The sequence below is a fragment of the Pelodiscus sinensis genome, chromosome 11, assembly GCF_052426305.1.
Source record: "Pelodiscus sinensis isolate ZL-2025 chromosome 11, ASM5242630v1, whole genome shotgun sequence".
NCBI lineage: Eukaryota > Metazoa > Chordata > Testudines > Trionychidae > Pelodiscus > Pelodiscus sinensis.
In genome coordinates, this window is record NC_143062.1 from 26,535,733 (window position 1) to 26,560,275 (window position 24,543).

Genomic DNA, 24,543 nt, shown 5'->3' on the forward strand with positions numbered 1-24,543 from the left:
CAAAAAGTCTTATTCCTCATGGGGAGAGGAATAATACTTGCACAAGACGCCCTCTGTTCTGACGCTTTACTGTAAATTTACTTGCGCAAGAACGCGTGTGCAGTGTAGACATAACCAAGGAGTCCCTCCCTCCCTACTCCTGCTTTTTGATATAAGCCTCCCACTTCAGTTTTATTTCTGTTTTAAAGCAAGCTCTGTCTCTGCTGGTCCTGAGGCGTTGGTCACTATAGGACAACACATTCACCACATGTGAAATCCCTGGTGCTAGCCTGAAGCTTCTGCAGCAGTCTGTCAGCTAGAAGAAAACTCTGTGTTTCTTCTTACCTGAGAGGTACCATTTCCCCTTTTGCTGCATCGGCAGCACCAGTAGGGGAATTGCAGCAAAACACAAGGCTGAGTGGGCAGCAGACCGCAAGTCCTACGGGCCCAGACCCTGACCGCGAAGGGAGGGTTTGGGAAGGTCTTTCCCGGAGATGTGTAGCTGACAACGGCCGGGAGACAGGCACGCCCGTCCCACCAGCTCGGACTGGGCCCGGCGCGCCGATGCGGTTGATGACACAGTCGCGCCATCCAGGCCTGACTGTGGGTTTACACGGTGCGTTGCACCGAGGGACGGCAGAGCGCCACTGAGAGAGCGTCCGGGCTGTACCCACGGAGCCCCGCAGCGAGGCAGACCTGGGGACCTGGAGCCCCACCCAAGAGGGGTAGAGGGGCCCTACTTCCCCTCCTCACCTTGGCCAGCTCCCAAACGCGGCCCTTCCCCCAGCCTGCGCCCGGCTCTCCCGCAGCGGGTGCTGGGAGTGGGGCGAGCCCGGCAAAGCCCCGGGCCTCAATGCAGCGGGGAGCTGGGGCTGCGCTCCCGGGGAGGGGGGGGGAGAAGCCTCGCGGCGCCGCTCCGAGCCCCGCCTCCCCCCGCCAGTGCGTGGGGCAGGCCGCGCGCCGTGGGCAGCACCCCAGTCACGTGCCCGTCGCCGCCCACTCACAGACGACGGCTCGAACCCGCCCCCGCCGGGCTGTTGGCGGCAGGCGCGGGCGGGCTGAGGTGACGGCAGGTGAGCGGGAGCGGGACCTACCCGGGGCTTGGCGGCGGAGCCGCCCGCGTGAGACCGAGGCGACCCCAACGGCAGCCCACCTTAGGGCCAGCGTACGCCGGGCAGGGCCCCTCCCTGCCCCCCTCAGCCCCTGGGCGGGAATGCCCCCCCCCCCCGGCGCCTTCCCTCCCCCCGGCAGGAGCCTTTCTGCTTCCCTCAGACAGGGACTCCCGTCTCCTCCCGCGTTCCCTGGGCCAGGAGCCCTAGAGCTCCCCTGACACCACTGGGGATCCCCCCCCCCAGTCCCGGGGCAAGGACTCCTGCTGCCTCATTTACCCTCCTCAAATAGGACCTCGAGGCAACGCTCTGCCCCCCCCCCCCCCACTGGAGACCCGTCAGTCCCAGTGCAGGGAGCTTTTCAGCTCCCCCTTCCTCTGGCAGGGAGCGCTCCCGGAACCTCCCCCCAGCTGCCGGGCAAGGAGCCGTGCAGCTTCCTTCCCTGCACTTCCCCCTCCCCCCACAGCAACCTTTCTCAGTCGTCCCCCCCTCCCCGACCTCCTGCTGGGCAGGGATCCTCTCAGGCAGGGGGCCCCCTTTTCCGTCCTCCTCTGGGCAGGGCCTCACATCACTCCGCTAGGGAGGGGCCCAGTCCAGCAGTGGAGTGACCCAGAACGGTGTTTCCCAGACTTGTGCTACATGCAGCCAATCCCCCCTCCCAATTTACTGATTCCTGTAGGTTTAAACGTATGGTTAAAATAAATACTGGGGAACAAAGGGCTCCCCTCCTACACACTGTGTCTAAGGGTCTGTTTCAATGGATATTTTGGGCAGCAACACCAATCTATCTTGTGAGGGGTTTTTTTCAGAGCATCTATTCCTGCTATCTGAGCAAGGTGTTACAATTAAAGATAGCTTTAAGCCTGTGTCCTTGCAGTGTCCCTTGCTCCACTGAACGTTGTTCAACCTCAATCTTTAGTTATCCCACTAAAAGAAGAGTTCACACCATAGACTGGGCAAATCAAGCATTAAATAGCCCATGGAATATGTGGTTCACATTAAATATGACACTTTAGTCATTCATCTCTTATTCTCTCATCTGTTCGTTATTTACTTAGATTATTAAAGTCTTAGGAGCTTTGTCTATACAATATCCAGCAGCAAGCTTTTGGGTTCTGCACAAAGTCCTGACACCTTGAGATAGAGTAGACAAGGTCTGAGTCATTGGGGAAGACATAAAATTGCTTATTTTGTATCCAATTTGAAGGAGAAATGTGATCATGCTCTGTCACCTGAAATCAGCTTTCAGACGATTGTTCCAAAGCAGGTAACGTCCTTCCCCTCTAGGAAACTCCTGAAGTATGTGTGGGCGCACGGCCTGCGCTCTAGGAGCAGATGGCATCCGCCGAGCCTGTGTGTACCGTGATATCCATGGTAGAACAAGACACCCTGAATGGAGAGATGCTGATAAATACAGCCCTTCCTACAATAAGAGTCCCCAGTCCAACAGTCCTGTGCTGCTTTCCCGACGACACTTTGAGAAGGTAACCTTCAAGCAAAACAAAATACTCAGCATAATTATGGTTCATCGTGTACAATAACAGAAGTTTGAAGGGGATTACTATATATTTCTCAACTGTACTTGACAAATTGCATATAAACATTTTTACATTAATTTTGATGCCATCTTTCCAAGTCTTAGTAGTTTAGTTCTGTGTCTCCAAACTCCTAGTGCTAGTATATGCTTTGCAAGAATTCATACTGACACTTCAGACTCTTCAGTACACACGTATTAGAGGTTCTATTTATGTTCCTGCTTCTACAGTAAAAAGGTATTTTAAGTTCTGCTGAAATGTCAGGTATTAGTTATTTGTTGTAAGCGCTTAGTTTGTAGAACCAGAAATGTTTAAATGTGAAATTTAAAAAAAAAGTCAATATTTTATCATTCTAAGCCAATATACCTGCGTAGTAGTTTGAAAAACTACTTCTTTCTTTACTTTCCTGCTTAAATATTCTACTCAAAATTCCACAGTTCTCACGCAATAGCTGATGAGAGCACAAAGCAGAAGAAGATGGTGCTAGAAACATGCATATTTATTGTATAAATATGTGTATTATTGTAGTGCTTAGGAGCTCAATTTATGGACCAGGATCCCATTATGCTAGGCACTGCACAAACATGGAACAAAAAAGATGGATCCCTGTCCCAAGGAACTTTAGGCAGTGTATAAGACCAGAGAAAAATGATGTATGTAGGCTGATTGTTTCCTTGTACTCCTCCACCAATGAGGTAGTGTGTTGGTCAGTATGATAGGTAGTGGTCTCAAGGACACCAGCAACCTAATTATGAACATAAGCAAACATCTGATCATCCAGTCATCTTTAGTAAGCTACTTTCTATACTTATTCACTATTTGGGGACAGTGTGATACACTTTATTTACACAATCAAAGTAGAAACAGTTTGGTTTGTGCATTTCTTTGCTTGTAGGCATGAAAGGTTTTATAAAACGGAAGCCAATAGAAACGTTTCAACATAGTTTTGTTCATACGTAACTTTTTTCAATAAATCATTTGCCTATGGTGTTAGCCACCCAAACATTGCAGCTTTTGACTTTCACCTGAAAATAAGAAAGTGAATTTGACTAGACACTTACTAGAAGCAGAAGTGAAACCCACAGTCTGTTTCCATTGTCCAAACTGAGAAAAAATGCAAAACTGTGCACAGGGAAAGTAAGTTTGATTTTAAATATGCTCAAAAAATTAAAACAAATGTACTGTTTGTAACGTTTGTAAGGATTTATTAAAATAAAAAATTAAGGAACCTAACAATTTCCTTTTATAATTATTCACAGCATTGGGGAAGGCCCTTTCATGATAATGTTGCTGGGACTTTTTTGGTAGGACAGAATGTATAATATGCTCAGAGTGGTAGATCCCCAAATAGTATTACTAAAGTAAAAATTGCAAATTTACTAGTAATTGCAAATATTGTATTAAATAGTGAATGCTTCTTATACTCAGTAATGTTTATATATTTTTTCAAAATAGCCTTTTTTGCATATTGTTCACTCTGAAAATTAATCCTTGCATATTTTCAATGACTTTCTCATAGGAGAAATACTTACACATTACGTTTTAATCATTTGTGTTTGCAGTCACACACCAGTCTTTGGGATGCTGATGCTTACCAGTTACAGTTAACTGTCGGGGGCTGGAGCAGCCCCCCACCTGCTGTGGACAGGGAGTGCTCCAGCCCCGTCAGAAAAGTCTCCCCTCCCCCTGTGCATGGCAGACCCTACCCAGGTGCACCGCAATTATGGAGAATGGAGAAGCCCCTGCTCATGGTGGAGGGGACACTCCAGACCAGCCCTCTGTCCCCCCATTTAATTGGTTAACCAATTAAACTTAATGTTTAGCCAGTTAACTAATTAAATGGGATTTTACATCCCTAATTAGCATTGAGTATATTCTCACACCCATTCAAAGTAAAAGTGGTAGAATTGCCAAATAACTAGCAGAAAAGCAACCAACAATTTCTTTCATGTCAGAAAGTAATCTTAAAATGTAAGATATTACTTGTTATCTGAAAGCTCCTGTTTTCTTGTTAGGCTATCTGCTAATAGTTGTATAGTCTCTACTGTATAATGGAAAGTCAGCTATGAAATGCTTTGATTACTTTGTAATTTGCTGTCTGCTACTGTTCTGCGTGTACTGGCATTAGGTGCTTTTCTATTTTATGTGAAAGGATGCTGACTCTTCTGAACGTGTCCTTGCGGCTATGCGCTGGGGACTGGTCCCATCCTGGTTTAGAGAATCTGACCCTTCCAAAATGCAGTATAAAACCTCCAACTGTCGCAGTGATACCATGATGGAGAAACTCTCCTACAAGGTAAGTTTACGATATTCTTGCATTTAATGAGTCTTGAGAGACAAAAGACTTTAATCATCAGCTCCAGGCAGTGCTACTAATGACTTGTTAGAGGCCAAAGCATCTTCCTAATAAGTATTGGCTACCACCAACCTCTTGCACAGAAAATAAAATCCTTCTGAGTGACACATTGTACAGTCTAGTCTCTCAGTTTCATCGAAAGCATAGCTTTTTGCCTGCTGTATTTGACCAAGTGGCCTGAAGATAACCTGCTGTTTGATTCAAGCATGGCTCAGGCTGGAGAAAACAAAGGCATTCTTTCTATAGAAAAAAAGCTTTGAGAATAAGCTACTATTTTATATTAATAAAAAGCGTATCTGTTAATTGGGCTGCAGTACGAGAAGCTCTACAGGTATGCTTATCCTGCCCCTCCTCTCCTGAAAGGTGGGTATGCTATTTGGTGGGAGACTCTAAAAGAGGGTTCTGTCACACACTAAAGGATGGAAGGTGAGAACATGAAGGATTATTGTGTCTTACTACTCATAACCTTCAGGGAGATAAAGGTTCTTAGAATTACCTTGAGTATTACTTGCAGAACATCTCCAGCTTGATTTTGATGTGGGGTGAAAGCTTTGATATTTATCTGCCATTGATATTAATGAAAGGGAGTAGGCAGAGTACCATTTAAACACAGTGACATATTTTAAACTAAATTAAACTTCCTGAATGGGATGGAAATACCAGAATTCCATCATGTGCTAGTGTTGAGCTTTCATGCTGCTACCAGCATGTATTAATGCATTTTAATTCCAAGGTGGTTAGGGGACACTATCAGATTACAATGTATAAGCCACATATATACTAATTAACTACATAATAAGAGTGTAATTTCATCAAGAGCTTTTAATAGTGACATAAACTCTGAGAACAGAGGATAGTTTCATGTGAACACAACCCCAGTGTGGCCCTATAGCTTTAATGTCTATGCATTTGAGGATCATTTATAGAATATGAAAAGGTTTATAAAGAAATGTGTTCCTTATACTTCAGTAATGGCCTTTGTTCTCCCCTTGTTTTCTCACTCTAACAAATGTTTCTTTTATTTTAATGCCTTCCAAGCTGCCATCTGCTTTGATTTTGTGACATGGTCAAATCTTCTCTTCCCAAAGGGACCTCTGGTAAAGGGCAGGCGCTGTGTAGTGCTGGCAGATGGATTCTATGAATGGCAGCAGCACAATGGAAAGAAGCAACCCTATTTTATTTACTTCCCACAACCCAAGCAAGAAACGGTACTGGATTCCCAGCAGCAGTTGTTTTACTATTCAGCAATGAGATATAGCACTTTTTGGTTTGAAAAGGCTTTAGAAATTCAGATTGGTCTGGCACCCTCAAGACCTGAGTGGTTCCAAACATAAGTATTTGCTGGACCAGGGAATGTCAGGCATCCGGGCTCTCTTGGAGCTCCCCACCTGGCTGCTGCCTCAAGAGAACCTGGAGGCCTGACCTCCTCCGTCCCACCTGCCTGGTTCTGCTGGCCCCAGCCCACTCATGGGGCTCTTCTCCTGGTCCTTTGTGGGGTGGCAGCTGCTCCTGCGGTTTCCTGCCTCACGTGGAACAGCAGCTGCTCCCAGGGTTCCCAGCCACCGGGCCCCATGCAAGGCAGCAGCCACACTTGGGTTCCCTGTCCCCTCTGCCCAGCCCTGTTCTAGGCTGCAGATGCTCCTGGGGCTCCCTGCCCCCATCCTCTGTGGAGCTGCAGTCTCTCTCCAGGCTTTCTACCCCAACGTCACTGGCCCTGCAGGCTGCTGTCCGCCAGACCAGCTCCACTCCCAGACGCTCTCAACTTCTGTGGCCAGGGCTCTCTGGTCTAGCAACATCTGTGGTCCTGCTAGACTGCGAATGCTGCCAGACCACAGAGTCCTGGATGAGAGAGATTCAACCTGTATTAATTAGTTATTTATCTTGAAGGATAACATAATTATTTTATAAATTCCTGCTTACTCCATTTGTGTTTGTGATTAAGGTTCAGGCACAGGATATTGGAGGCAGTGCAGAAAGATGAGCTTCTCTGATGTTTGGAACTGTTGCTGTAAAGTTGGATGATATACCCAAAGCTGCCGTCTGTGCACGGCCTTTTGATCTACTACAGTGTGCTTCCCTAACTCTTCTAACATAGGGCTTGCTCCAGAGAAGTTCTGAGCACACAGTGCTCCCATTGAAGTCAATGGCCCTTGATAAAATTTCACAGAGTACAGTTTTGAATAGTCTCAAACTCTTCTGCATGCTGTGCTTTCTTCCCTTGTTAGTGCCCCCCCCCCTCGAAAATTTAATTGTTACTTGGAAGATCTTACCTGTTTCTGTTGCTTATCCTTGCTCCTTTCCTGTGACCTCACAATAATTTCCAAAGTAATAATATACAATGCACAGGTGGATAATATTGAAGGGGAAAAGTAGCAATGTGAGACGAGGCTCCTAATAAAGTTTTTGAGTACACATCCGTAGAAATAGAAGTGTAATTAAAATAGCAAATGAGGCTGACTCAATCTGACTGACAATGGTTTTCACTGTTTTTTGCCTTTAAATAACTTTGTATTGAAATGACTTATCATAAAAAGGAGGTTAGGAAAATTTGTGATCATTCTTTGTCTTTTTCAGGCAGATGGGAAAGATGATGATGAAAAGTGGAAAAGCTGGAAGTTACTTACCATGGCTGGAATTTTTGATTGCTGGGAGCCCCCTGGTGGAGGGGATGCATTGTACACTTACACCATCATCACAGTAGATGCTTCTAAAAGCTTAAGTGCCATTCATAACAGGCAAGTGAGATTGACTGGCTATGGATTGTAGAGATTGTGTGGTGTCAGTCACTGGGCCTGCACTCCCATCTGCTGTCAAATGTGACTCTCCTGGACAGCAAGTAAAATAGAAGGTTTATTGGTTCACAAGGGACACAGCATAGCACAGACTTGTTACATGAACCAGGAGCATTCAGTACAATCCACCTTGAGGTTAGGGGGCCCAGAGCCGGGGCTCTAGGCCCCTGTCCAGCCCCCCAAGCCAGCTAGTGTCCCTTCTCCTTAAGCCAGTCAAAAAACACCCAGCAATTGGTTCCAGCCCCCTGTGCAGCCCAGCCTCTTTCTTTGTACTGCTTCCCCAGCCCAAGGTGTTATCTGACTATGACTTGTTGCATCTTCCCCCTAGGATCGGGATAGGATGGCCTGGGCCATTCCCTACATGCCTTCCCTCAGGAGTTCTCACCCAAAGAGCCCATCCCTCACTGGGCACTACACACACAGAGTCATTACAGAGCAGCACAGGACAGTAGGAATCACATACAGCATAGCAAAGCAAAACAGTGAATGCAGTCCCCACTACGTCACACATGATGACAGAGATTAGTGGGGAGTGCTTGTCCAAAAACCCTCCCTTAACATGGGAACCTTCCCTTTACTCGTGCTGTGTGGAGCAGGTAGTGTGACTCTATTGCTTATGTACAAAACCCTGATAATGCCAAGAACACACAGTTTAAGAGTTCTTTCATGCTTTTTCTGCCTGATTCTCCTAGGCTATGTCTACACTGCAGGCTTCTTGCGCAAGAACTTTTTGCACAAGAGTTCTTGCGCAAGAGTGCGTCCACACTGCAATGTGCTTTTGTGCAAGAGACGTGCTTTTGCGCAAGAGTGTCTGTGGCAGTGTGGACACTGTCTTGCGTAAGAAAGCTCTGATGACCATTTTAGCTATTGGGGTTTCTTGTGCAAGAAGAGCCTTTTTGCACAAGAGCTCGTGGGGAGAGGAATAATTCTGGTGCAAAAAGCCCTCTCTTCTGACGATCTATTGAAAACTTTCTTGTGCAAGAATGGGCTTGTAGTGTGGATGCCCTGCAAGTTATTGTGCAAGAACAGCTGTTCTTGTGCAAGAAGCCTATAGTGTAGACATAGCCCTAGAGAAGTACATTAGAACATTAATTATTTGTTTCAAGTCACTGAATCTTGCCCTTGCCATAAATCACTTTGTCTCTTTGCCAGTAGCAATAAGAATTAAGTTGCTCATAGGCCTGCCAAGTGATTGACAGAACTCTTTGCCTTCTCTGGGGAAGCAGGCTGCTTTGGTGAAGTTAGCACAGTTTGCCTCACAGAAAAATACTGTTTTGCTTAGTCGTTCCCTAAGGCTTCAGAAATGAGGTCTTTGTACCTTCTAGCCAGTCCTTAACATGCTAATAGTTCTAATAATTATTGCCAACACATTTAATCCCCATATAGCTGGAGTCTGAATTATGTTAATTCTGGATCTTAGTTTGGCTTGCACCCAAATCACTCAATCCTGCCATGTGGCAGGTAAGTTGTGTGTGTCTATGTGGTCTTAAGATTTTTTCCCTCTCCTCCCATGTTTTAGGATGCCAGCTATCCTGGATGGGGATGAGGCTATCAGGAAATGGTTGGACTTTCCAGAGGTACCAACGCAGGAAGCCCTTAGGCTCATCCACTCTACAGAGAACATTGCTTTCCATCCAGTTTCTGCTATAGTAAACAACTCCAGAAACAATACACCAGAATGCCTTGCTCCCATTGAGTTAGAACTGAAGAAGGTGAGATTTGGTGAATGACATAAATCAGACTTCCCTACCATAATACTGTTTAATAATAAATAGAATAGTACTTTGTTCTTTGTCTACATCTCTTTGAGGATCTCACTGCTTCTTACAGACATTAATGAATTAAACCTGCCTGTGAGATTGAAATTTGGGATAAATTATTTTAGATGCATAGATGGTTCGGGCCAGAAAGGCCTTTTACAGAGGAGAAAGCAGAGGCTGTAGAATCAGGACCTGATTTAAGGACAGACCACTCAGGAAACCATCTGGATGCAGGGCATAGGGGTCACTAGGCTCAGGGTGCTGTTTCATTGGTTAGAAACTAAAGGGAAAGTGGAAGTAAAATCTAAATACAGATTTACATATCCTAGTGTGCAAATGTATCCTCATATTGCAGGATAAATCATGCATCAAAGTTGTGAAATGGGCTACAAATACAATAAAAAACGAAGTATTCAAAAGTTTAACCAGTGAAAGGAGGTGCCAAAGACTCCTTGCCTGCAACGTCATTGATCCCGGGCTGGCCCTGATAGAATATAAGAGAATAAATTTGTGGGCAATGGGTGTCAGGGAGTGGGAGACTGAGACTTCCAGTACAGCCGGGTGTGGCCCTGCCCACACCACTCCCAGGAGTGCTTGTGAGTTCCTGCTCTTTTGTGGCCCAGGACTGGCTTGGGCTGGGCCTGCCACCAGGACTTGTGGAGGCTAAGATTGGCACCCTGATTGGTGCTTCAACTGGAGGTGCTATGGCAAAAGCGCTCACTCCTGGGCTGAGTTTGGGAGATGCTGCAGCCATGCTGCGCATCTCACTCTGGGGCTAGTCTCAGGGGGTGTTGCCACCTGCTCTGCGTTCCATTTTTGGGGTTGAGGGCAATGTGACTGAACTGTCTGCTTAATGCTCTGGGGCTGAGGTTATGGGCACTGTGATGGAACTGCCCAGCTCACACTTTGGGGCTGGGATTGGAGGTGCTGCAGCCACACTGTGTGCCCGGTGCTCCATGACTGAAGTCGGAAAGGGTGGTTAGACACGGGAGTGCTGGCATGGAGTGGGGAGGGAGCAGCAGCTGATGGTTTTCTGGGCTCTGATGAGGAGCAGAAGGGGAGAGGGAGAGGGCTGGAACCTCGAGTGGAAGAGTACGGGAGAGACCAGGATGATGGGGTAGGGATAACCTACCCTAACTGCTGAATTACTTGCTGCCCCTGAATAAACTGCATGTTTTGCTTAGCTCTTAATTAGGGACTGACAGATCACTCTATGCCTAAGAATGAGCAGTAGTTTATGTGCCTTTTTGAGATTCTTGATCTACCCCTTCTAACTGATTCAGGATGGCTCTGAGGAACTCCAAAAGGAGCTGTAGATGGCCATCTACCCCCAACTGGAGAGAGGGTCACTGTAGTGTTTAATGTTTGAAGGCCCGTTAAAGATTCCCATTCCTTTTCCTGCTCTTCCAGAAATAAAACATATTGCAAAGTGTCAGGATCACTCTGCTTAATAAGGTATATTCTGACCTGAATGGCATTTAGATTAATCTGACTGGGACTTGCATGAGAACCTTGTGCAAGGCTGTGTTACTGTAGTGTAGGGAATGATGCTGCTGCACCTTCCCCATTCTGAGACTGGACCAGCTCATTGAAGTAGTACCCATATGGGCATTTTCTAATGTGCCTTGCATATATGACCAGCTATTTCTGTGCTGCTTATTTTTCTTTTAATATAACTTGTCCTTCCAGGAGACCAAAGCCAGTACTAGCAGCAAAATGATGTTGAACTGGTTAAAAAACAAGTCTCCCAAGAAAGAGGAAGATGATTTGCCTAGATGGTCCAGTCAGTTCATCCAGATTACTGCTACACCCAAGAGAAGCAGTGCAAGCTTAATGCAACAGTGGCTGAAGAAGGAAGAGGAGGATCCTTGTGCAAAGAAGCCCAAAACTCAGTGAACTGACTTTCAGTTCTGAATAGAACGCGTATGTTAGCCTGTTAGATCCTGCAGACCGGTACCAAGACATCTCTGACTTTGTGTGCATTGAGCATTTAAATTTGATTTCTAGCACTGATGTGATTTTGTAGCTTGATGTCCTTGTGCTGATGGCTTACTGATCTTAGGAGAGCAATGCTTGGTTTTTAAAACTTTCCTATCTTCCACTAACTGGGAAATTGATTTAATATGCAATGCTCACCTCCCCACCAGTGTTTTCACCTGGTTGATACTGACCTGCCTTAGGAACACTTATGGATCACATACTCAGGGGGAAGGCATTTAAACCCAATCCATGTTCTTCCTATTGAGTGAGGAACGGAAGAACTGAGTGGAATTCTTTCATGAAGTGTTATTCAGATGGCTCTCCTGTGTGTTAATTCTCCTAGATAATGTCTATATTTTGGGTACTTTTGATGTTTTGATGCTCGAGAACTTATGCAGCCAAAAAATGAACTAAAGATTCTATGTTAAACTAGTATTTAAATCAGAGATGTAGCTCCATTTCTTAAGGGCTAACACTGCCTTACTTTGTGTCAGCATGGAAAACATTGATGGGCCTCTGCATAAGAGTTTCAGAACAGTGAGATCCTGATATATGTGGAAAGGAGGATATTCAAGATTCTGGAAACAAGTGCCATGGGAACCAGGTGCCTTTTAAAACTGAGGAAGTGTTCTACTGTGGCAATGGGGTTGTATAGGGTTGGTGTGTCTGTGAGAGAGAGAAATGCCTTAAGACAGTTTTGCTGGTGAAAGTAAAAACTGTCCTTACCTTTAAATCCTTTTCCATGCTCATTGTTTCACATTTCTGATAGCCTGACCTACCTTTATGAAGTCTGTGTACTATTGTCAAGGGCTGCTTTGAAAACCCTTTCCCAGTAGTATTGTAATATTGTAGAAGTTACTAGAATTATCCCCTGAAATTTCCCACTGTTGCTACTGCTGGTAGTAGCAACAGAAGTTATAATGTAGACATGAACCAGTATTTTAACCAGTTGTCTAACCTGGCTTTGAGCAGGAATAGATGACATAATGGTAAAAATGGCACATATTGTCTATTCAAGACCTCACATTGACAGTAGCAACACTGGTAAATTTAAAGAGGAAAAAGTCCTGATGTTTAGAAGTGCCAAGCTCCCACAGCACCAAACGAAGTCAGTAGAGCTGTAGGTACTCAGTATCACTGAAAAACAAGCTTTAATGTGTTGGCATGACCTTAGAGAGCAAGTCCCTGGGAATTACTGGATTTAATCTGTTCTTTGTGGCAGCCATAATTGCTAGCTTTATTTTTAGTGGGGAGTGGAGTGGGAAAACTTGTCTTGGCCATTATGTTTGTGCAATATTTGTGTTAATAGGATTTTAAGATTTAGAGAATATTTTCTGAATCCTTGATCCAGAGAGAGAACAATCACTCTTTTGAGTAGGTAGATCACTGGAGTGTCAAGTACTAAAGTGATTTTTTTGTCTTTGGTCTGGGACTTGAACAAGCAGTGTCAGTCATATGTTAGATCTTAGCAGCATGTGGGAGATCTCTGGAGAGCATTGCTTACTTGTGTTTGAAACAGTTTGTAGAAAATAAAGTGATCAGTTGGCTTATGTGTTTCTGTGTTTGTCTGTCTTGCTCTACCTGTCATCAATCCATAATCATCTAGTCCACAAGTAATGTGAGTAGTTTGTCTTCCTTGCCCTTGGTAAAAGAGAGACTTCATAGAGTATAGTGAGCTGTAAGACTTTATTTGCAGAAAAGAGTTTATTTGCAAAATAAAATATTCTTAGATGGCAGATTGATGACACCACTCAGAACTGCTTTGTTCTAAGGGAGCTTCACAGTAAAATCTCAGTTAACAGGTTAACTGAATAAACGGGGATGGGGGCCTGCAGACAGGCTGAAGTGGCCCCTTTCTACTGTGGGCAGGAGTTGCTTCCGCCCACCTGTTAACCATAACTGGTAAGCATCACCCGGTAACCATTCACAGATGCTTCGTAGGTGTTAGGGAGAGTATTGGGGGAGGACAGTTGAGCAGTAGCCCTTAGAGCATCCAGTAGTGGTGAAATATCATTAAATAGAGGAGAACCAAATCCATACCAGAAGAAAATGAGTTCTATTCAAAATATCACACTGGATCCAAGATATATCAAAATCTTATAATAACCTGTTACAGTCATTGGGAAAATGCACCATCGAGCCCTATTTCTGACATCTTTGAGGAGCTATGGATGATTGGTAGATTGGTGGATTTAGGGTTTCCCCTTGTCCATGCTTAATATAAATTAGCCAAAAACAGTTTTGCAGTCTATTTCCCTGCCATCATTTGTGTCAAGACAAAATAATTTATTTACCTACATTCAGTCCCATTCCAGACTCTAAAAATCAAAGGGCTTGATTTGTGGTTCTTAGAATTGTTGCCTGAAATTCAAAGCCATTTCTGGGCTTCAGCAAGCAACCCACAGAAAGTGAGAAGTAGAGTTCTTCCCTGCCAAGTAATTTCTTCTCTAGGCAGAATGACTTTGCTGCCCCTGTTCAGAACATTGGCTGTAGACTGCAACCATTATAGGACAGGCTTACACAAAAAGTCACAAGCATGCATTTAATAATTGTTTTAAAATTAATTGTTGCTACTAATGGAGGGAGGAATGAGGTGAAGACAGGACTGGACAATCAGGAATTTTTGAATTCTAATCCTCCTAATACTCCTTTGTTGCCTTGAGTGAGTCATAATCTCTGCCTCAATTTTCCCATCTGTCAAATCAGCTGGGCTCTGACCTTGGGCCAGCACCCTTCCCCAATCCCAAACCCTGGGCTGGCCAGTGCCCTTCCCTTCTCCCCCCTGCTTTGGTCCTGGACTGGCCTGGGGAGTGCTGGCAGGAGGCCTCCCCCCAGGTTGGACCCAGGAAATGCCAGGTAAGTCTGCCAATATACTGTCATCTTTAAATAACCTTTAAACTTAAGTCTATTTTCAAATCAAATGTATCTCCATTCAGACATTGTTACTTATTTTTTTTTAAATGACCATGATTGGTGTCATACTTTTTCAGCAGTTACATGGTGGTTCTCCCCTAGCCCTCCCTTCACACACTGCCCATGCAGCCCTGGTAATCTTGGGTGGGGGGTTAGTGCACGCACGCACTCTCTCTCTCTCCTGCCCAGATCCCCCCCTCACCTTCTTCCCATTATGGCTCCTGCACAACTCCCAGCCCCGTGCCCTGAGCCCTTCCTAAGGACCTGAGCAATGCTGGTAAATGTGTGTGTTAGGAATGTTTGAGAAGGTGGGAGACTGCTTGCTCCTCTATGGCCTACCCCACAGCCTGGTCACAGCTTTCAAAAAATAGGGAGGCTGATCTACTGGCTGCTCTTTTATGTGTGGTTTACAGTGTCATTCTGTTGAGACACCTTTCAAAAAACCTCAATTTCAGAGGCCTGCTGCATTGCAGGCAGAAGCTCTTCATCCCTCCAGTACCAGCAGGACAGGTACTAGTGGTGGTACTTACAGTTGTTACAACTGGTAATCTAAAGCATTCCCCTTTTTATTTCAATAAACGAGTCTTTCCAGATGCCTCCCCTTCCATTGGGTTGGCTTCAACCCACTTTCATGAAGATAAGCCTGGAATTTGGAACAACACAAAATTCACCAGTGTAGTGAAAATAGCATAGTTGAATAGGAGGGGTAGACTCTAGCTCGGGGTGGGTACAAGCCCCTCAACAGGGCTTATCCGGCCTGCCTATGGCTTTGATCTGGCCCGTGCGGCTGTTCCATGCCCCACCCCCTAGCACATTGCCTGGGAGCAGGAGCCCAGCTAGCCCTTTCAACAGCCCCAGGGAAGGTGTGAACCCTTTAAATAGAAGCCGTTGAAAGGGCTCCCATGTCCCCAGCTCCCAGGCAACATGCTATCAGTGAGGCCAGAAGCAACAAGCTCATTAAAGAGCAGGAAGTGAAAGGGCTCACAGCTCCTGTCTCCCGCTAACATGATGCCTGGGAGGCAAGAGCCCTTTCAACTCCTGCTATTTAAATGCTCGGCCTCTTCCAACCAATGCCCCATCCCTTCCATATGAGGCCCTGCCCCTTCTGGAGCAGCCTGCGGGGCTTTGAAGTGGCCCCTAGCTCAAAAATTATTGCCCACCCCTGCTTTGGCTCATACAGGCAGGTTTGCATATGTTGTTTATTTCTAGAGCATTTAACACAGATTTGGCTCTTCCAAATGTTTTATAAACATTTCATTCAAGTTTAAGTGCTCCACATGTATATGTGTCCTATGTCCATTATTACCTTTCATAGCAGCCCTGGGAAAAGTTAAAGGTGTGGAACCTGATACTCAGAAAGGTAAAGGCTAAGGGCTAGAGCGAGGCCGTATTAGATTTACAATTAGAATATGAGGCTTCATCCTTCTTAGTTCCCGGCTTACACTACTAGGCTGCTCTGTCCTGCAAATCAGCAGTCATTTATCCTGGTGCAAAATCTACCTGCCTATCTTTGTCATAACAATAGAGAGAAACAAATTCTTGCTTATGACACCCCAATTCCTACCATCCAATACCAAAGCGATTGGCCCATCCGTGGGAGAGAAAGAGAAATATTGTACATAAAAAGAGGTAGGCACCGCAGTGAGTCACTGAACTGCTGGAGCAGCGTGCAGCCCAGTGCAAAGAAGTGGTGTTTAGAGCAGGACTGGAAGGTGAACTCAAGCAGAGAGGGTTTTCCCCGAGCTTGGTACGGAGCAGATCAAGGGGTAAAGAAGCCTAGTGTGACTGCTTAAAGAGCTATAGCCGAGGCAAGGGAAGAAATATCCTTTCGCTAGTGCATCACTTCGCATTGTAAGGCAGCCAAAGAGCTCGTCTCCCACAACCGCTGGTGCTGCACATTAATATGCTTCACCAGCAGCTCCCTTTGCAGGCGGTCCAGCCAGCGTCTCAGCTGCCTCTCCATCCGAAGCCGAGGCAGGGCGTAGCGAGCCCTATGCAAATCAGGGATCGGAATACCCGCCAATGGGAGCCTGGTCGGCTCTCACGCCCGCCAATGGGAAGCGGCCGGCGGCCTGGGCTTGGATTTATCTCCGCTAGCGGCGGAGCGTGTTATTGTCATTGCAGCTGCGGGCGTCTGGAGGGGCGGATCGGGCTCAGTACGGCGGTGAGGGCCAGGGCTGTGGACTAGGTTTCCGTGCCGGTGGGGTCTGCTTTAATGGGCGCTGCGGGCGGGGGCGCGTAACCGGCTGGGCGGGGCGCTGTGGCCCTGGCGGGTGGCTCCTAGGCGCGGGCTGCGCGTGATAACGCTGTTTGTCCCCCAGGCCCTGGGACCGGCTCGGCGCCTCTCCTCCAGGGCGGCAGCTGCCGGGATCGGCCCTTTCTCCCCGCCATGTCCGGCCGAGGGAAATCCGGCGGCAAAGCGCGAGCCAAAGCCAAGTCGCGCTCCTCCCGGGCCGGCCTGCAGTTCCCGGTGGGCCGCGTGCACCGGCTGCTGAGGAAGGGCAACTACGCGGAGCGGGTTGGGGCCGGGGCCCCCGTGTACCTGGCCGCCGTGCTCGAGTATCTCTCGGCGGAGATCCTGGAGCTGGCCGGCAACGCCGCCCGCGACAACAAGAAGACGCGCATCATCCCCCGGCACCTGCAGCTCGCCATCCGCAACGACGAGGAGCTCAACAAGCTGCTGGGCGGGGTGACCATCGCCCAGGGCGGCGTCTTGCCCAACATCCAGGCCGTGCTGCTGCCCAAGAAGACCCAGAGCTCCAAGAAATGAGCCCCCGGCCCACCCACCTTCCCAGGAAGCCAATCGATGAGCTGCAGCCGACACTGGCATGCCCCTGGTATCCTCTCGCCCTGCCCGCTCTCCCACCTGGCGCCCGTGTTCTCCTCTCTTCTCCCCCCCCCCCTTTGCTCCCGTGGGGTCTTGCCCTCCTGCCCCCATGTGCTAGCTTTGCAGTCCTGCAGCGGGGTGCTTGGGGGGCTCACTGCACCATGAGATGAGCCTGTGATTCTTTCCCTTCCTTTCCAGCACCCCAGGGGAGGCATGGAAGGAAGGAAGCAAGCAATTTGAATGAGACGTACAAAAAGCCCTTTCCCGGGTGCTAGCACCATGCCTGGCGCTCTAGGTTGCTTTCTGGCCTGTCTGACTGCAAAGCTATCCTTCCTGGGTTGCTGGTCAACAGCTCTGTTCTCAGAGCACCTGTGGGTTGGGTAGCTTGTTTTTTCTGGACCTGCTCACATTTCCGTGGAAGAAGCACTCTGGAGAAGGAATAATTGGTTCGTTGGGGTTTTTTTGTTTTTGGTTTTTTTTTCCCTCCCTCCTCCTCCTAGAAGGTGTAATTAGCTGCAAGAGCAAACGTTCTGTGCAACAAAAGCTCCTGCTTGGAGCAGGAAGAGACTGGGCTTAGTCAATACTCCTTTTATTTATGTTGTGTTTGTGGATGTAACTAAAGATCCCAATGCATTTACTTTGTATTGTACCTAGATGTTTGGAGGGGGGGTATGGGAGAATCATGGAAGGTGGTTTCTCCCATTGCTTAACTTTTTGCACGAATGATCTACCTTAATTTCTCACCTTGCTCCATGCAAGAAGTAGGGAAGTTCAGGAGTGTGGTAATCTTACCTGCTGTTTGTTGCACATCCCCATAAATGTGACCACAAGTAGACTTCCTAAATGCATGGTGGGTGGGCAGATCAGGAGACTTTCCAAATGTGAAAATATCTGTTTCTGAGGAGAAACATAATTTCAATGCAAAATTTTGTTTTATCCAGTGGTATAAGCTAAGATGTCACCAACTGTAAAAGCCTAGCTTGGTTTTCCTGTTACCTTTTTGAATCCCTTCTTGCAAAATCATGCTATTGTTGCAGTTCGGCTGCGCGCTCATGTGCTCAGTGAGCTAGTAGGGTTTAATAATTTCTCACTAGTGTGGGTCCGATATAGTTTAGGCAAAGGGTGTACTTCAAAATATTCTAAAAGAGCATGAGTTTACCACTGACAGGAAGATGCTATTTTCCCTCCTGCCCTCCTCCCCCTTTTTTATGGTCAGATTACAGTAATAGCTTTATGTTGCAGAACCTCTTATTTTTTACTGAGACTTAGCACTTGTATCCTAATTGCACTTTATAATGACATGCAGTGTTTTTGTTCATCACTACTTCTGGTTCTTAAAATAAAGTGCTAATTATACATCTGTTAACTGTAATCCTCCTTAATGGATTAATGTTTTTTTAAAACTTATAATTCACATAATGCAAATATATAGTTAATGTGGTGGTTTATTAAATGGCTATTTGGATAATGTATGAGCATGAAAGTCAGCCTAGCAGTCCCTGTGACACATAGTAGCTGTGTTCTTATAGAAATTGGTATAAAGAGCAACCTTGTTCCCTATTGTGAGGGCAGCTTGTTTATGTGGAAGGTTGATAGAATCATGTGCATGCAGCATTGTCTAGGCTGTTGGACAGTAAAACTTCATAATCTTAAAGTGCAATGGACAATTGTCTGTGCTGTAAGTAGCATGTGTTCCACCTATCAAATCAGTTCTTAATTTTGTAGATGAATTAACTTGCTCTGGCTCTGACTCAACTGTATAATGTAGCATAGATGAATTTGGATGCCTGTAAGTGGTTTTATGAAGGGGTTTTCACTCCATTGTAGAAATGTGGAAAAGGTCTGTTACTAGAATAGTGATAATGGAGAAGTAAACTTGACATGGCACTGGCTGTCTGAGCAGATCTGTGGTTTTACCCCTCAGTGCAGGCTTGGGGGGGAACCTCTTGTTTCTGGGCAGCTGTATCTTACTGCTGTTGCACTGGATCAACTGGACTTTTTTTTCCTATCTGTAAACTGGCAATTGCTGGGGGTGGGTGGGGAGGGAATTAAGTTTTTTGTTTTTTGTTGTTTTTTTATGTACAAACCATTGTTTAGAAAATGGAGATTCTAAAATGTCTCTGTATCTTAGTGTCCTGTGTTGTTTTGTTTCTTTAGGACCAGCATTCTGTACAACTCAAAGGAGATTGCTTTGTAATTCTTAGAAAATGCAGAACTTGTCATACTGAAAGAACAATGCAAATCCAAAATCTGATTAAACTGGTTCCGTATTGAATGCATGTCAAATTTGCTGTTTGTTATCACCACATCACCTCATTTTTTTGCCTGCACTGAAATTGTCCTGTCTGAAGAAATGGGCTGATACAAAGTTATTGTTGTGAAAGATTGTCTTCTTGGAAGAAATGCATGGGAGAGAACTGATTTAGTCCAGCAATCCCTGTCAGTCTGGGGTGAAAGAGTAATGTCCATGGCAACTGACTTCCCCCCCCCCCCCCCAACGCCTGTCTGTTAGCTTGGTTCACAGAGTCATTCTCCAGATTTTAATCCCTGCTGCTGGCAAGATATTGTAGATTCATTTGACCTAGCCAGTGAAGCAAATTCAAAAACTTGACTCTACCTCTGCAGGTGTGACCTGCAAGGTGACTTTTTTTAAAAAAGCAAATCTGAATTGGAACACTTACTTGGCTGGTTAAAAAGAAGCCTGAGACTCTACTAACCCACCCTCCCTCAGAAATTCAGTTCCTGTGCAGACTTCAGTTTTGTATGTCCCTCTTCCCCTTGTACCTATGGGAGTGCTCACAATATGTATGCCAGGAGAAATCTAGGGTGTAATTCTGCAAAGTCAAGACTTGGAAGAGAAAGCCATGATTACAAGGGTTGTGGGGGGGAATAGCACTAATGGTCTCTCCCCTTCTTTCAAACAATCTGTCTTGCAATGGTTTCCATCACTGTTCAGTTTGGTTCAATGGCTTGCTACAAATTGTTCCAGCACTCCTGGAGAGGATACAGGCATGTTTTGGGGGGGGGGGGGGGGCGGAGGAAGAGAAGAGGAGAGAAATGCTGGCTGCTTTTGAAATGGCTTGATATCTGTTTTACAAGCTACTTATTTATTTGTATTCCACTAGCGCTAGTCAGGATTTGGATCCCATAGCTCTGGGCTCATACAAACACAATACTGTCCCCATTTTAAAGAGCTTTCAAGAGAATGCCATAAAAGTGTCACCAACAATTGGAGGAACGGGTTGGAAACCAGGCAATGAAGGAAGTGGGCAGTAATGAAAACTACAGGGTCTTGGGTCTCTTTAAATTCTAGATAAGCATCAGAAGTTCCAGCTTCTCCTCTTCTTCTCTCCCCCCCACCCCCCTTACATATTTCAAGGCTTCAGTTTAGGAAAGTCTTGGTTTCTCTTGTGCCTAGCATCCAGTGGAAGGCAAGCTGTGTTCTTAACACTTCTAGTTAAGAGCAGGTGACTTTTTTATTAACTGGGTTTTGGCTTTAGTGTAGGTAGATGTGTGTGTATTTAAACTTCATTGCAGTCCTCACTAATTAAATCATCTTTATTCCAAGTCTACTTTCAAGACTACTTAGTATTTGATCATAGTCAAATAATTGGTGGTCATTTGGCTGCCTGATTTTGAGCTTCAAGATATTTACATGTCTAAGTCCCATTGATTTCAGTGGGATTTGGCTGCCTGAACACCTTTTGAGGATTTGGATCCTAGCGGTTAAGGAAACTACTGCTCCTGAAAAGTGGCGTATTTATGGCATCACAGTAACCGGAGCAGGTTAAAGTGAAATCTGCATTAGAAGAACAAACTTGAGTTTACTGAGTTAAACAAGCAAATCTCCTATGTCTTAAAGTTTCTATGTAACTGCAGGATTTATACCCACCACCACTGCAGCTGCCACCTGGAATTTGAAAATCAAGCTGTGCTCTTCTGCATATCAGTTACAGATTTTGTAACTAAACTTAACTGATGGCTGTGAAGCAAGGACTCACAATAGAATTTATCCCCCTTCTGTATAGTTGTACCACAAGAAGCATAAATTGTGGCATTAAGTGTAGCTACACTGAGTTGGCCTCTGTGCTGTGATTCTAGCAGTGTGGTCTGTCCACAGATTGTTTACAACATGGCCAGTGATGGTGCCATCTTTTATTGTTTTTGTGCTCGCCTGACACCTTTGTCTTTATATCATACTTTGTTTTGTTGGTACAGGGCCTAGCACAGTGGAGTCCTGGCCCATGACTTGGGTTGCCATGTGCGACTGAAGGAATAGTGTCTTCCCTGTGCTATAACAGGCCTATCCTTGTCTGCAGAAACCATGGCTGCTGGTGAGAGGGAGCTCAATCTGAGACAACAGCAACACTGCAATTGTGGGGCTTGCTCTTGTGAGGTAAGCTCTTAAGGCTTTACCTAACCCTTGTGTAAAGGGTAAGTGCGTGTGAAGCCACTGGCTTCTATTCAGTTAGGGCCCTTATTCAATATGATACTAGAGAGATTGGCAGGGATGTTAAGTAAAGGAGAAACTGGGAAGGCAGCATACTGCACACATCCAGCAAGTGCTGCTTTTCTGTTGGCTACACAGTCTGTCAAGTCCTATTTAGATGAGCTCTTGAAAGCAAGGTAGGGGTGTGTGTGCATTTGGGATGTGAATAGTTAACAGGTGGTGGCTGAAGCAGAGGCCACAAGCTCCAGTCTGCTGCTGGTCAGGAGAGTGCTCCTGCCTGGCCAGAGCAGCTCGCACCCAACCATGGCAGGTGGAGGCGGCTTCTCCAATCCCCCATTTAATCAATTATCTAGATAAAGTTAATGTTTAACCAGTTAATTAAATGGGGATTTTAGATGCTTGGTGTGTCTGCACACTGCCTAGTGCTGTGTGGTTTGACAGGAATACAAATAAACTAGCTGGACTGAAAGTATTAACACTCTGAGCTTATTTGGAAGGCTCATCAGTCTTATCAGAACTCTTTTTCTGCTACTATTAACCTGGGCTATATCTAAAGCAATGATCTAGAGATGAGATGTGAATGCTGCCTATTCATGAAGCCATCTAGTCCTGTTTTTGCTGCACTTGCCTTTTAGCTAGGGTCTTCTGGCAGGAAAAAGTGATGACTAAGATCACTTAAAAACGAATCACTACAATTTTATATTTGTTTTTAAACTGGACTTGTGTTGGCACTTTGCTCCTATACAATAATACACAGGGAAGGCCTAACAGGCTTTGGGGGGGGGAGCTGGAGTGAGATGAGATTTTTTTTTTTTTTCAAGTTACTGATTTTTGGGGTGTAGGTTTTTTCCCTCTTGTGTACATGGGAAGGCTACAGCAGCATAACTTAATATGTGAATTTAAACTAGTGCGAACATGCTTATTTTCCTGTAAGTGTTTTTATTATTCTAGCAAAAGTCTAACAATTAAGTTTACAATGCAAGAAGCCGCTCTCAAACAGAATGGATTAATTTAAATAAAGGCAATTTAAATCAAGTTTCCCACTGCTGCTTCATATTTCTTCAGTGGTGCAAATCTGATGACTAAAACATGTTAACTTACAGCATTTTACATTTAATTACTTTGTGTAATTTTTAGATTTTGATTACTATTAATTTAGAAAATAGTGCATAATACTCATTACCTGTGTCAATGTACAGATGCAGCAGTAGTACATTAGGAATGGTAAGGATCAAATCTCTCTCACAATAGCACTTCCATTTTATTATACTAACTATTAAATGTTACATAAATGTTTCACACTTGCAGTTGCCAGCTGATGGCTGTCCTTAATTTTAAAAAGAGTTTATTAACGCTCACAGAAGTCCTCAGAACCCTAAATGTACAGTGTCCTTGAAATGTCTACAACTTGCGCTCATCTTCCCTGCTCCCACTGTCACTTTTGATGCAGATCGGATTCCAAGCTACTAAAAAAACTTAGAGTGCACTTTAATTTTGGAGGATGCCCCCGTTGAAAACAAGTATAGTATGGGGGCTCCTTTGGGAAAGCTGAGTTATGCTGAAGTAAAATAGGAAGTAGACTTATGCATCACCATTAGTGAATAACACTGAAGTTTCAAAATAAGGGGTATGTATAAAATGAGTGACATTCAGTGGCAACTCTAGATGTCTCGTTTTTCTGTACTGAATACTTGGGTGATGGATTCTAAATCTACTTACCTAATTCTGATGACTTGCTTAATTAGTTAAGCTAAACTTTTTTCTAGCAACACCCAACATAGCAAACAGCTTTGAAATGTATTTGTTAAATCACTCTGATACTAAAAGGCACAGTCTTGACAAATGCATTGCAAAGTTGATCCATATTATCCTTCAGACATATATACCCATTCTTTCCTTCCTATAAGCAGCTTTCTTTATGATGGTTCATTCTTGTAGCTAGGCCCTGTATCTTCTTGCACTGCTTACACTTGACACCTTTTTTACTCAGGGAACAAATTTCTTCAAAATATTCTGACAGGGTTTCTTTTACACTCAGAGGCCTTGACAGTTTTGCCTTGAAAAAACTGTTGGAGTATAGGAAGCTGTGTGTGAGTTGAATAGTGTCTTCCCTTTTTTCCTTTCTGTACAGTGTATCTCTGTGTTTGACAATGCCTTAACTAACTCTGCTGTGCTTGGCCCAAGTCTTCTACCACATAAGCACAGAACAAAAACAATCTTATACAGCCTCTCATGTTAGCCTAAGAAACTGAAGGCCCAGTACTTTAAAGAACACCTGGGACAGACTAGAGCCACACATTCATTTCTGAGACTGTAGCTATAGCATGTATGTGATACAATTTTTTTAAACCCAATTTAAGATGAGGCTTTTTTAATCATTGATTTTATCCATCTTGCTCTCAAACTAAACTCCGTGATTATGCAGAGGCTTGCATTGGCTTACCTACAGTGGTTAAATGTTGAAAGTTAAACTGGTATATCTTCCCCCTGTTAAACAAGCCCTCAATATCAGGAATATCTCACCTGGGTCCCCTGGTTTTGAGGGGGGGGGGCGGAAGTCTTGGATGGATATTGCAAGCTCCTATGTCATCAGGAATAGGATTGTTAAATCTTTTAGCAAATGCCTTCTCCAAAATGTTGATGAAAAGAATTGAACAGGTGAACTTTCAAGGGATTTTTATGTAAACTATTGAGCTGAATTTCTAATGAGAAATTTCTGCTTTTATCACTTGGCAAACTTGTTTGATTCTCCCTACTGATTTCCAGAAACATCTGGCTGCAGGAGCTGGCCTCTGAAGATTTTTCTGTCCTTCCTAAAACTGATCTTTTCAGGACTTTAAAA

At 45.1% G+C, this 24,543-nt stretch overlaps 2 protein-coding genes across 4 annotated transcripts; both read left to right on the forward strand.

The window, feature by feature from the left end:
- Positions 1-557: 557 nt before the first annotated feature.
- Positions 558-13,063, forward strand: HMCES (5-hydroxymethylcytosine binding, ES cell specific). 3 transcript variants are annotated; one of them, XM_006130881.5, is made up of 7 exons: positions 558-704; positions 2,376-2,572; positions 4,776-4,919; positions 6,068-6,187; positions 7,554-7,714; positions 9,291-9,483; positions 11,221-13,063. In XM_006130881.5, the coding sequence occupies exons 2-7, from the start codon at positions 2,390-2,392 to the stop codon at positions 11,425-11,427; spliced, it is 1,008 nt and encodes a 335-aa protein (XP_006130943.1). In that variant the 5' UTR covers positions 558-704; positions 2,376-2,389; the 3' UTR covers positions 11,428-13,063. The 3 variants fall into 3 exon arrangements, with proteins under 3 accessions (XP_006130943.1, XP_075794943.1, XP_075794944.1); XM_075938828.2 differs by lacking the exon at positions 558-704 and adding an exon at positions 905-1,052; XM_075938829.2 differs by lacking the exons at positions 558-704; positions 6,068-6,187 and adding an exon at positions 905-1,052.
- A 3,422-nt stretch (positions 13,064-16,485) lies between these two features.
- Positions 16,486-19,526, forward strand: LOC102451285 (histone H2A type 2-B). Its single transcript, XM_006130880.5, has 2 exons — positions 16,486-16,588; positions 16,746-19,526. The coding sequence occupies exon 2, from the start codon at positions 16,814-16,816 to the stop codon at positions 17,192-17,194; it is 381 nt and encodes a 126-aa protein (XP_006130942.2). The 5' UTR covers positions 16,486-16,588; positions 16,746-16,813; the 3' UTR covers positions 17,195-19,526.
- The last annotated feature ends 5,017 nt before the right edge of the window (positions 19,527-24,543 follow it).